Consider the following 14393-nt stretch of genomic DNA (forward strand, 5'->3'; position numbering starts at 1 on the left):
TAAGTCTCTACATCATGACAACGTAGGCAGCGGTGCCAGGGAGACACAGGCAGCTCCGAGCGAGTGTTTAGAATGGGGATCAAAGGAAAAATATCCAAGGATCTAAAAACGATCGTTTTTGGCGCTCAACCGTTGCCGATGAAACACGAGAATACTAGTTTTTGGCGGACAATGAGTTAAGAGGTTTTAAGAAGCTCTTCAAGAATGTATATACCCCACAGATACAGTAAATGTGTGACTTAATTACTCTGGACTTTAGATTAGAGAAGTATTTTCATACAGACTCTTTTTCATTAGCATTGTAATGGTGGTGTTTAGAGACAATGGGTCTCATTCTCCAACATTTTCCAAAGACTTCTCTTAGGGCAACCATCTTGGAACCGACTGAGACAGAATCGACGACAGAAGTTCACTCTGATTCCCCAATGTGTGGGGAAGATGTCTTAAGTGGCTCAAACGATCACAGCTGGGATGCCGGCGATGAGGAATGTCACCATTCTGAAACATGAACATGCGTCCCCGTCTATGTCATTTGCATACAAACCACGCCTCCGAAGCTCCTTATAAGGCAGCCAATAGGGCAGTGTGCAAAAAGTCGAGAGTTTAGACACACCTGTCCAGCTCATTAACTCATTGGGGGCCAACAGCAGAGGGCGCTGATGGCCCTTCAGCGCCAGTGCTTTATCCAATGTAGGATAGGACTTGCTTGTGAGTGCTTAAAATATATGAAATATAATAGCAATAGATCTAAATAACACGTTGATCGTCAGTGAGTTGCTTCCAGTCAACATGCACGAAACAGATACTTTTTTCATACATACATTTCCGTTTTATACCGTTAGATTCGTAACATAGAGTCCTTACCTCACATCTAATGTAGTGCAAAAAGATTAACCCTTTTCTCGCCAATGACGTGTTACCACGTCATTCCTCGCCATGCGTAATCTGCCAATGACGTTTTACAGCGTCTTTGAGATCAATATTTCAAATTTCTGTCATGGTATTCACATTTCACCCACGGATTCTTGACTGGTGCTGTAGATCTCCGCTCAACTCTCCAACGCTTCAATACCGCCACCTGGTGGCCGATCAGCGAGTTGCAACCGGATGTCGATAATTGTGACGCCGGTGTGTCTCCCTATTCCGTCCGGCCACTCGCTATCGCTCGCGGGACTATATCCAGACACCGTGCATATCGATCCGTTGCCATAACTCAATAAACAACATGATTGGACGTATATTAGTATTATACAAACCGGAACTGGATCATCGAGATCAACATCCCATAATAGCAATCTTTTTGCTCCACTCTCATCACCCAACGGTAAGAGGAGACTGGGGTGAGTTTCAGCATTTTTGATTATTATTAACCATACAAACTGCTCTGATCTATATATCACCCATACTACATGAATCATTTAACGTCAGTCATTGCATTATAAACGACCCCCCCTCCCCCCTCCGGTCACCAGCAGATGACCAGTCATGACGTTTAGGATCATGTACATGTGACATTTTTAATATAACGTTGATCGGTACCAAACTGCATTTGATCATCTAATATATGCATTTATGGCTATATCTCACGTTCTATGAAATACAGCAGAAAACGATAAAAACATATTTATACTCTGGACGGTATTTTAGTATGAATGTGTGAATGAAAAAGTAAAACGTTCCTACATCCTGAACGATAGATAATTGATGTTGAATGGGCCATAGTAATGTCAATTTAGCAATACAATTTAAAAAGTTATAGCCCTGCAAAGAAGGTGAACATCTCCATAGAAAAAAAAAGTCAAGTTAGACCGCGCTCTCAGTATATGACACTGGGTGCTGAAATCCCAAACATTTAAGCAGAATAAAGCCGAAGGCCGGACCAGCACTTTAGCCGCACTATCGCTGCACTACTCGCTCAAATTATAGCACGGCGGAGATGAAAACAACGGGCAATACGAGGAAATGGGTGAGGACTGTGGAACTGAAAGCTGATGGTAGCGAGTTGAGTGATAGTAGTATTGAGCGAGTAGTGCGGCGATAGTGCGGCTAACGCGATTGGGCGCTGAGAGGCCAATCAGGGCGTGCAAACCGAACACGGAAGGACAACTGCCTTGGGTAAAGTATTCACGCGTCCAAAACACATAATCCACGCTGCTCCGAGTGTCCCCAGTCCATCTGTTATAACGATACTGCATGCCCGAGAAGTAAAACCTGGACCGGACTTCTTAGATCGATGCACAGCCCCAGCCAGAGGGATTCCAATGATGAGCAATACCAGCCGGGAGGCATTAGGCGGCGGTATTTGCCCTTTGCGAGCTCAGACCCATTCCCAATGATAACATCAGGCTGGATGGATGAAAAATGAATGGATATAGCTAATAAAAGAAATAACGATTAAAACCCGGATTTTCTCGGGTTTGGCGCCCAGAGCATGGCGAGTTAACCCGACTTTTCTCGGGTCTGGCCCCGAATGTGTTAAATGCAACTGAAGCGATGCAGCCGTGTAAAAATGGTGGCAGAAGCGCTTTGCGACCGATCAAAATGAGATTAGATTAATGTATTGTCATCATACAGGCTACTACAGCTCGTGGCCACCTGCCGCAGCGCGCGCGCAAACACACACACACCCACACACACGCTCGCAGTACTGTATAGTGTACGTGCGTAATGAATGAACGTGGTAGGCTTATATTATTCGAATGACTTAGGAAATCACAGATACTGCGCTGCCTATAGTAGTACAGTCCACCAGTCCACTGCCCGACTCTGGCGGCCTTAATATGTGTACTGTACTTACTGTACGTATAGGGCAGATCATATATATAGCATCTACTAAATCCTAATTAAACAAGCAATTAGAATAATATAAGCCTACTGTTCATTCATTAGACACGTAGGCTACATAGTGTATTCCAATATCTGTTTTATTGATTAATGATATATTTGAAAGAATGCAGGTTATAGCTATGTAAAACAAATGTCTGTCCCATTGTACCAATCAATGGGATATATTGCATGTTGGCTATAACCTGCATTCTTTCAAATGTATAATTAATCAATATCAATTAATACAAATGCCACAGAAGGCATTCAATAATTATTACTTTCAATCATTTCACAATAATTGCATAATTGTGTTTGAATATCTGAGTAATTAAGTAATTATACATTTGTCCAAAATAGGTGGTTCGGATATGCTTAATCCAGCTGCCCTGTGATCAGATGAATCCATATTATTTATTTTTCCGACATCAAATGCGTAATTTTTTATCGTACAAATATTGTCATATATCTATTTTAATTATGATTAATTCAGTAATTCCAATTCCATGCGGCACGGTGGTGTAGTGGTTAACACTGTCGCCTCACAGCAAGAAGGTCCAGGGTTTGATTCCCGCTTGGGGACCAGGTTTCCATGATGCCAGCCAGGTACTCAGGTGGGGTATCTCCCAGGCCTTTCTGTGTGGAGTTTGCATGTTCTCCCCATGCTCGCAAGGGTTTCCCCCCCGATAAGATAAACCCAATGGAAAAACATGCACAACAGATCGCTAACGCTGTGGCGTCCTTGACGAAGACTGACGGGAGCACTTGGATTGGTCCCCGGGGCGCGGCTCACGTTGACGCCCTATCTGCTCCCGGCTGCCCATGGGGGGAAGGACAACGGGATGGGAAAAGTGCAGAGAGACATTTCATCTGCGATTCAGTGCATGTGTGTGTGTGTTCCTGTGGGTCGCCCATCTCGCGTGTGTGTTAAAACTGCATGACAAATAAAGACTTCTAGGCCTGTAGGGTTGACATGAAGGAATCACTATGATTCCTCCCAAATAAAGCCATTAAGAACACGGAGCACACACCAGTCTGCAAGTTAAGTATGCTCCTCAGCACTCGTAAATCCTGCTCTCAGGCACGGCCGAATCCAAGCTTAGGGACGGTTGGGGAATCCCACAATCGGTCGTAAGATGTCTCAAATGGCCCTGAGAGCGCATTTCTTGTCGTAAGTCCGTTGGAGAATGTTGGAGAATGAGACCTAATATTAGCCCATAAGTCCAGAACGGTGAGACAGAAGATGGTGTGTGAACTTCAAAGAGACACAAGACCTTGCAGCTAATTGGTGTTGATGCCCGCCGTCAATTATGGTTCTCCTGTAAACTTTAGATTTGAATCCCGGCAACTCGCTCTAAAGAGGAATTAACGATTGTTAAAAGATGGATACCAAGTGTGAGCACCCTCTTGAAGAACGAGACGGTGCATCTCAAGGGGTTTATCCTCTTAATTAAAAGAGATAAATAGAGTACACTTCAAACACTTGGCAGTACAGGCAGTACACATGGCTATACAAATAAACTTGACTTGACTTACAGAGTAATGATGTTGATGTACTTTAAAGGTATCCACCACTAACCACTTGGTGCTCAATCAGATGCTGTGGCCTTCTCCTCTTTGTTGGCTAGACAGGAACAATTGAGGACAGGAAGATACCCTGGGGTCTACATTTTGCATCACGTAGGTGACCTGATGTTAGAGACACCAGCTTAGAGTGAGCACCACCACCTATACTTTTGGGCGCTTGTCGCCTGTAAAGGGGGGGGTAGGTTTTCTTTTCCTTTTTGTGTATTGATTTGGTGCCACTGGTAGTCCTCCTTGCTCTCTGTGTTGCTGTGTTTTATAAATAAATATAATTATTTTGGCAAACTGTTTCATGGTTTTGTGTCACTACACCCTCACCTAATATGTCTATTTATTAAACAAACAACTCACTGCTGCACCCACTTTACCCACTTTAGAACACCTAAACACACTTTATATTTATTGGCAAAGAATGTGCACTACAACCCATACCTCATTACACCTTACTGTAAATTGTACCTAAATTGTACCCCATCCCATTTCTGCATTGTACTGTATAGTATATAGTATATTGTATTGTAACTCAGTTACTTCCTACTCTGCATTGTACATTGTATATATGTATATATTGAACACTTTTTGTCTACGTACTTGACTTCTATTTTATACTTACTATACTTTTTATACTTATCTATTTTTATCTAGCACAATCTCTGGAGCAAAACAGAAAGAAGCATTTTATATAAAAGTATTCTGTACTTCTGTATGACAACTAATAAAGAAACTTGAACTTGAAACTTGTTGCCTTGTCTTGCGTCCCCATACTGGGGTGCGTAACACTCCATCACATCGACGCTATGGGTCGAAGATGTGATGGCACACCTAAAACTTGATAGACTTAAATACTCCACCAGGGGCTCTACCCAGACATTTTTTAAAGTTTGGCAGCCATTTTTAGATTATTTTAATCTAAAATTCCCGGTTGAGGATGTTTAGGCATAGGACGGTGATTTATTAGATAGGCAATTTCTGTATGGCAAGTGACAACCTGTATAAGAACGATGCAATTTTCTTTCATTATTATTATTCTTTTTATTTTTCTCTTTTTGCTTACTGTATTTTTCATTTATTTGAGGTATTGTGTGGTTATATGTAGTCATGTATTGTATGTATGTATATAATGTTGTTGTTGAACAATAAAAAACAATAATTTAAATTTTTAAGGTATACAACAGAGCTTGCCTGTAAACGGCTCGCCTTTGTTTCCACCAGTTTTCTGTTGTGTTCTACCTCATGGCCTGCATAAAAGTAGATTTTTGCTGTCTTCTTTATTCTTGCAATGGCAAATGGAATGCATTTATATAGCGCTTTTTATCCAAAGCGCTTTACTTATGCCTCACATTCATCCATTCCGCAATTAGGGGTTAAGTGTCTCGCTCAAGGACACTTCGACGTGCTGCCGGGAGGAGCCAAAATCGAACCAGCAACCTTCTGGTTACCAGACAACCGCTCTACCTCCTGAGCCACTGTCGCCCCACGATGTGAAGTTCTAATGAGTCCGACCTCTTTCTGCTGACTGGCAGTTAGCCTGTTACATTTTGAGGACGATCGTATAGACCAATCAAATCGGAACCATGTGTTCGTGGCGCGTACAGTATGCGTGTCCTCGTGCATCCTTGTGCTTTCTTGTGCGTCCTCGTGCGCGTGCTACACATGTGATACACAATTTCCAGGGACCCAATTTCAGCAAATAAATGGTCAAAAACTCCATTGGATGCGTTTAAGGCCCCACCCTAACCTACGTCTTCATACACATCTCTGGAGTGATTCGTTTTCACAACTGATTCTGACATTTGTATTTGATGAAATCACCAATTGCCAAATTCTTAATGACAGAGTCACAGTAGACTTCTTTGGGTTCAGAATTGTCACATTTCCAGTTGGCTCCTTCCCCAGAGTAATGGACCACTGTACTTTAATCAGTGGGATTGGCCATGTGTCCTTAGCCTCACCTTTGGCTGGCCCTGTCCACGCCCGGAATCCTGCTCAGATAAGTAGGGTAGGAATGTTTCGAGGTGGCCTTTTAGGTTGACGATCGGTTTTAGATAGCTCAGATACATTGAGAGATAGCTAATTTCAGATAACATTTTTGGTTTTCTTCTGTTTCTTTCTTTTTTTCTTTCTTTTATTATTATACGTTATTTTGTATGTCTCCTAGTCCTTCCAGAGTAGGGAGACTGAGGAGAGAAACACTCTGACAGGATTCAGTTCCAGCCCAGCAGGGGCACATGTGGTGTCCAGAGACCAGGAGCTTGACCGTCACACCATCTCCAGATGTGTCTGTTAGCAGAACGTGGAGATGGGCAGAGCCCAAGTGGTTACATTTGAAAACCACGAATGATCTTGACCACAAGCCCTTGAATGCTGAACTCCTGTAGCACAGTTTGAGACCTAATAATGAAGCGTGGTGGATGGACCGGACGATGTGGTCTACTTGAATACAGAGAGCCTATGGGGGATGTTCTGTTCTACTCCATCAGCCAGTGTTTAACCACTCCAGGACTAATGTATAGTCAGATATCCACCGTCACGCACAGTTTACCTTCCTCAATGGGAAGCCTAGGGTATCCGTGCCTCAACACCTAACGCTTTAATAAAATCTGTTTGTGCTTCCCCTGTCTGTCGTTGAGAGCACGTTTGAAAGCAGCAGCTTTTACACAGTAATTAATGGGACAGAATACATTTTACAGTTAGGAAGATATCAATATTTCTGTTGCGATTGTAATGTGTGTGTGTGTGCGTGTGTGTGTGTGTGTGTGTGTGTGTGTGTGTGTGTGTGTGTGTGTGTGTGTGTGTGTGTGTGTGTGTGTGTGTGTGTGTGTGTGTGTGTGTGTGTGTGTGTGTGTGTGTGTGTGTGTGTGTGTGTGTGTAGATGTTGCTTTGATATCCTTGCAGAGTTGTGCTACCCCGATTGTCAATTGAGTGCATACGTAATATGTAACTGAAAGGCCTCTGATTACCTGAGTGCATTTGCAATGTTTATATCCTTAGCCTGTTTATAATGTATTTGTGTGTGCGTGTCTCTCTCTGTGTGTGTGTTCTCCAGGTGGCTCTCCATGCGTGTGGCGTGGCTACAGACATGGTGGTGCAGCACTGTGTGCAGGCAGCAGCAGGCTTCGTGGTCAGTCCCTGCTGTTACGGCTTCATCCAGAACACGCTCAAGTTCACCTTCCCCAGGAGGTCAGTGAGCAGCCGCACCGGCTTCAGCGGCCAGCAGTCCAGCGACTAGGTTGCTACTGATAACTGATAGCTCCTTCCTATCGACGTTGTAGCGCTCGAGACCACGTTTTGAAGGTATCGGCCTCATCTCAGAATGGATACTCACCATCCTATCATCGTTAATTCCTCTTAGTATCACAGTGATACCTTAAAATGGTGTCTGACAGGCTTTTCTTATTATTTTCTTATTATTATTTAGTGGTTGGTTGGTAGGGGTGCACACATGCACTCACATTCACACACTCTAGAGCAGGGGTGGGCAATTATTTTTCCCAGGGGGCCGAATGAGCAACTGAAAATATGTTGGGGGGCCGGGCCAAGCAGTAAATGGCATTGTTTTGACCCCTGGTAAGAGTGTATGTTATTATTTGGCAATTAAAATGTGAGGTTAGCTTTCAAAAATATCATTTATTCAAATAGAATTTATTTCCAAAATGATAAACAAAATGTGAAACATTAATAACAAAGGGCATTTTGAGTTTCTATTGAAACAAGGATTTTCTTAGCTTTCTAAAGACATCACATCATCTTATAGCAAAAATAAACAAGACATGTCACTGAACTGTGTAAAGAAAAGTGTCCCAGTTTTGTAGCCTTTTTTACTTTACATGCCTATATTAACACTTTGACTGCCGGGACACGTCTTTTCACGTCTTTGCTGGCCATGCTAAAGTTGCCGGGGGACGCTGTACAGCGTCCTTATATCAATATTTCAAAAATCTGCGATCGGATTCATATTCCCCCTCCGCTGGCCTGAGATCCACCAGCAGGACCCACTGAGCTCTCTGGCGGTTCAGGAGCGCCATCTGGTGGCCGATCGGCGCAATCGCCACACAGGATCTTGAATAGAGGTTGTCATGACGACCGTAGTACTTCCGGGCGCTCGCTATGGTTCATGGGACTCTGGCTCGTCACGCTACACGGTGATCGATTGGCAATAACTCGATAAACAACATGATTTGGACGTATATACCATTATACAAGCTGGAGATGGACCGGGTAAAAATATATCCCATAATGATAAAATTTCTACTCGACGATGATCGCCCAACGGCGCGCGGAGACTGGGGTGAGTTTTAGCGTGTAACGTTACCGTCTTAGATACTAACTGCTATTATCAACATTTGACCCACATTAGATGATTGGTATAACGCTGCCCACGGAATTATAAACGCCCCCTCGCCCATCCGGTCAACATCAGATGACGTGTAGTAACTTCTAGAAGTACGTCTAGTTGGAATTTTTTATATCGCGCTGATTGCCATCAAACTGTATTTCATCATCAATATAATGCATTTGGGGCTATATATCACGTTCTGGAGAAAGCTGCAGAAAGAGATGAAAACATACTTATACATTAGACCATACTTTACTATGAATATGTGAATGAAAAAGTTTAACGTTGCTACACAATGAACAATACATATAGGACTTTGAATGGGCCCTAATAATGGCAATGTAGCAATAGAATTTAAAAAGTTATAGCCCTGCAAAGAAGGGGACTTTCTCCATAGACAAATAGCGCTGGCAATCTATGGTATATCATTAATTTAACCCAAGGCAACCAAAGTGTTAAACATTTAATGTTTTCAGAACTGTGCAAAAAAAAGAAAAAAAAATATCAAGTGTCCCATTTCACTTGTTATATTTCCACATTTTAGTGTTCTTCAGTTCTTTTTTTTTCATTCAGTGTGAGAAATCCAGTCTCTGTTGAGCTTTAACAAGTCCATCAAAGTCAGGTTGCATGTCTGAGGTGGAGATGCGAAGCACAGCTGCCAGATGTTCATCAGTGAGAGAGGATCTGTACCTGGACTTGGTAAACGTCATGATGACTGAGAATGTCTGTTCACATATGTAGGTGGATCCAAAGAGAACCAACATCTTCTGAGCATGTCTCCTAAGCGTATATTGTGCGTGTGAACGTTGACATGAAAAAAGTAAAAAAAAAATAAAATTATTAAAAGAATTTTTTTTTTTTATTTTTTTTTTATTATCATGTAATCTTTCGCGGGCCGGTCAGAATCATCCCGCGGGCCGTATCCGGCCCGCGGGCCGTACAATGCCCAGGTCTGCTCTAGAGCCTATATAGTGTACATCTATCTACATTTATTGTGCTAAAATGTATTTTTTTATTAAAAATAATGTATAGCCAATTAGCAGAGAAATTGTGTCAATTCTGAGTCCCAAATTTTATGGCGGACCAACAAAATTACAGTCATGGTCTTGGACTTGCAGTCTCGGTCTTGACGCGGTCTCTGCCCCAGTCGGTGTCGGACGCCTAAAGTCTCGGTCTTGAGCTCCGGTCTTGGTCTTGACTTGGTCCGGCTTCATATCCTCATGGAAAAATACCTGCCATGGACTCAATTTCTATTTTGTTTGTTTGTTTTTGTGTCGTATTTCTCGTGTCATCTTCTCTCTTCTGCCCTTTCTGTCTATTGTTTGTCTCAGTTTCTCATTAGCTCCCTCGCTCTCTGTCACTCCTCTGTCACTGTCACTCTCTCTCTCTTTCTCTCTCTCCCTCTCTCTTTCTCCCTCTCCCTCTCTCTCGTCCCTCGTCTCTTGTCTCTTTATCTCTTGTCACCGTCTCGTGTTTTCCTTTCGTCTCACCACCGGCCTAGAGACAGCCATGTCACATCGCCCTTTGCAAGGCCCCCCCCCCTGCCCATTCAATCTCACTACCATTATGACAGCAGCAGTTTAATCAGGGGCGGGGGGGTTCTATGCACCGAGAAGAGACACAACAGAATGCTACCAAAATCCAACAGGAGAGGCAAACGAGAATCTAGGGCTGTTTATTTGGTGTTGATTTGGACTAACTTTGTTAGTCGGTTAGTTGTTTTTTTATGCTTTTTTCCCCCCTATGCTGGTTGCAGTTATTCCATGCAGTCATTCCCTGTAAAATTATGAGCATCTGCTTGGCGCTTAATCTGTGTTCATATACACAGTTGCATGTACAGTAGTAAACACAATTTTACAGATTTGTCGATCTGTAAGTGATTAGTCGAGAAAATCGTAGACTTTTGGTCAACTTAGAACGTCTTTAGTCGAGGACAGCGCTACAATAATCAATGTCCATCTCGGAATTACTTCTGATAACTAATCTTTTGTTGACGCCTTGACTATTATGTCGCTGCTTGGAGTATGCTTAATGGAATAGTGCTGGAAGGTTTTTTAATGGTTAAACAGGCTGTGGTTGTGTATCTCTGTATATCTTGGCAGAGCTGTTGGCCAGACAGAGGTGGAGCACGCTAAATCTGTTAGAGTGGGGTAGGTGTGTTGGACCCAAGTGCAGGACAGAATGGGTAGACGAGAGGCAGGTGTTGATTCTCAAACAAAATAATGTTTATTTACTTTCGCGAGATATCAAAAAAGGCATACACGGCAATAACGTGGCACAAAGAAAATGGGAGACTACTCTTGTCTCCAAAACGGAAAATAAAGAAGAGACAACACTGTCTCCAAAATACGTTATTGCGCAAACATGTTAACTCATTGACTGCGATGCTGTTTTCCCATCTTTACTCAATGGCGCCAGCGTTATTGACCATTTTTTCGCAATGTTTTCTGACCCATCGTGTGTTCTGTATTATAGCTATGGAGACAATAGTATGGCTCATTTGACAGGCATTGTTTATAGTCCAACACTGACAAACCAGTTCATTTCTACATACTTTAGATTGTGCCCTATTCCACGCTAAACATCGCCCCTTTTCAAAATAATCCAGTATTTTTTTCTAGATCGCGAGATATGACGTGTTATGCATATGCCCAAATCGTTCGGGTTGCTCGCCTGAAACCTATATTATTTCCAAATCAAAGGTATATACCATATATATATGTTTCTTCACAAAATCATCAAGGGGGGGGGGGGTCGTTTTACCTCGAAGCTGCGATCGTTACCAAAAGCATGTTTTAGGTTCGGTAAAATACGACACTGATCAATACAAAAGCATGTTTTAGGTTCGGTCAAATAGACCTAAAATAGACCTTACCTTAGTCAGAAGGTACTCCAAAATGAATAATCCCAGTCGTTCCATCACAATCGCAATTACTCGTGTCCTTTGGGCATACGGGAAACAATATCAAATCTCTGACAGATTGCTGTGTTCTGATTCACTTTACGGGGGAGGGGTTCCTGCAGCCAGATGCACAGAGAGAGAGAGAGACCCAGAGACTAGAGACCCAGTTCAAAAGGTAGGCGATACTGCCACCTGGCGGGATTCGATCGTCATTGCAATTTTAACATAGGCAGCGGTGCCAGGGAGACACAGGCAGGTCCGTGCAAGTGTTTAGAATGGGGAAATTGGAAAAAAAGAGAAAAGGATCAAAACCCGAGAAATGTCGGGTTTGGCACTCAACGGTTGGATTTTAAACCCAAGAAATGTTGGGTTTGGTGCAGTAAGAGTTAAGAGAACTATACTTAAAAAAACGGGGAAAGCAAGGTGGAGAAAACACTGTCTCCAAAACATGGTACAAAATAAAACACGTCGGGCGACAGTGCTACATAAGCACATAATGGAATAGAATAGAATAGAAATACTTTTATTATCCAGAGGGAAATTTGACACTGCAAATCGCTCAACATTTAAACATTTAGACAGAACAGCTCACGAATAAGAATAATAAAACAAATCAAATCAAATTGCCTAAGATAAGAGTAGAATAAAAATGGAATAAAATATACAGTAAATAAATACAGTACAAATATACTGAGGTCTACAGTAGGTGTAATATTGCACAGTGTCCAGGAAGATGGTAACTGTCACTCTGTGCTCAGTGATGCAGTAAGGTACAGTGATGCATTGTATAGTCTGATGGCTGTTGGAATGAAGGACTTCCTGTGCCGTTCAGTGCTGCATTTAGGTAGTGTGAGCCTGGCACTGAACATGCTCCTCCTGTCAGCCAAGTCTGTGTATAGTGGGTGGGAGGGGTTTTCCCTGATGGCCTGGAGCTTAGCAAGGCTCCTCCTCTCCGCCGCCCTCGCTAGGGAGTCCAGCTCCACCCCAACCACGCTACTGGCCTTCCTGACCGCCTATTCTTTAATTGGAGCCGAAGAGTGCTGCCGAGTGCTTCCGCGTTCTCCCTGATTGGCTGCGACGCGCCCCGCGGCAGCCGCAGAGCGGAGCGGCAGAGCTTGCGGCATTATGTAGCCGTAATCCTCGATGTTTTTCCATCAACGCTTAGCTCAACTGGTACGCCGCCGTGCTGTGGAGCCTGCGGTGCGGTTGGTCACAAGTTTGAATCACTTCAATTTTTTTTTTTTTTTTTTTTTTTACGTTTATCATCTCTCGCTATAAACGTGCATTCTTCCGCTGGTTACGTTTAGGCATTCTTTCGGAGTTGGTTAAGGTTAGGGTTAAGTTAAGGTTAGGGTTAAGGTTAGGCATTATTTCGGAGTTGGTTAAGGTTAGGGTTAAGTTAAGGCTAGGGAGGGTTAAGGTTAGGCATTATTTCGGAGTTGGTTAAGGTTAGGGTTAAGTTACGGTTAGGGTTAAGGTTAGGCATTCTTTCGGAGTTGGTTAAGGTTAGGGTTAAGGTTAGGCATTATTTCGGAGTTGGTTAAGGTTAGGGTTTGTCACAGAGAATGCCTGTCTGTCTTTCTTGACGTGGAGGATGCAGCCTATTTCCGCACTGCCGCTCTCTCGCGCTGCCGCGGTGAAACGCGATGCACTCTTCGGCTGTGATAAATATAGACGCTTCCTGACCAGCTTGTCCAGCCTGTTTGTGTTCCCTGCTCTCAGTCCGCTGCCCCAGCAGGTCACAGCGTACAAGAAGGCGCCCGCCACCACGCATAGAACATCCTCAACATCCTTGTACAGACATTGAAGGATCTCAGCCTTCTGAGGAAGTAGAGTCGGCTCTGGCCCTTCTTGTACAGTGCCTCTGTGCGTTTTGACCCGTTCAGTTTGTTGTCGATGTGCACACGAGGTATTTGTACACCTCAACCATGTCCACATCGACTCCCCTGATGGAAACGGGGGTCACAGATGCACTCCTCCTCCTCCCCAGCTCCACAACCAGTTCCTTGGTCTTCACCACATTTAGCTGCAGGTGGTTTTTATCGCACCATGTGACGAAGTCCACTACCAGTTCCCGGTATTCCCTCTCGTCACCGTCCTTTATACATCCCACTATCGCAGAGTCATCAGAAAACTTCTGAAGGTGGCAGGACTCTGACCGATAGTGGAAGTCGTTGGTGTAGACAGTGAAGAGGAAGGGAGAGAGGACTGTCCCCTCTCTCCCTTCCAAAAAGAGTATCCAAAAGAGAATGCAAGACAAGGTAATTATATCGGCGGCAACTAACTTATCCTCCAAGACGGGAGCGATAAGCGTTTCTTCACGAAAGTGTACTCACGGTAATGTTCAGTGAACGACTGACAATCTGAATAGTAAACAAGGAGGACATATAAAGCAGAATAAACTATACACACCAGGTACCAATCATGGCAATCAGGGAAGAAAGACAGGTAATTACATTTGGGCAACACAAGGGCTTTTGCTCCCAGGTGAGAGCAAAACCCCAAACGTTACAAAATCCTTCTGCCATACACAAGTCATCCTATGTTTCTGAAGGTTTTGGTTAACTGGTAATGTATTTAAAGGTCCCATATTGGGGGAAAACACACTTTCAACCCAGTCAGATTTAGCACCCAGCCGTATTGAGAAACTGTGCCTTTAAACGACTTCCGTCTTTATGTGATCTCACACGAAAAGGTTCACCGCAATGCGCTGCCTTGACCCGCATGCGCATGGGAAAAATTTACAAA

At 43.4% G+C, this 14393-nt stretch overlaps 1 protein-coding gene across 2 annotated transcripts in view; it reads left to right on the forward strand.

Annotated features, from left to right (window-relative positions):
- Positions 1-14393, forward strand: part of gstcd (glutathione S-transferase, C-terminal domain containing) — a 183524-nt gene that overhangs the window by 154646 nt on the left and 14485 nt on the right. For both annotated transcript variants that reach the window (XM_084317986.1, XM_084317987.1), the window contains one exon: positions 7454-7587. In XM_084317986.1, the coding sequence (XP_084174112.1) occupies positions 7454-7587 (134 nt within the window). The remainder of the gene's footprint in view (positions 1-7453; positions 7588-14393) is intronic.

The sequence above is a fragment of the Notolepis coatsorum genome (genome assembly GCF_963971535.1).
Source record: "Notolepis coatsorum genome assembly, chromosome: 7".
NCBI classification, from domain to species: Eukaryota; Metazoa; Chordata; class Actinopteri; order Aulopiformes; family Paralepididae; genus Notolepis; species Notolepis coatsorum.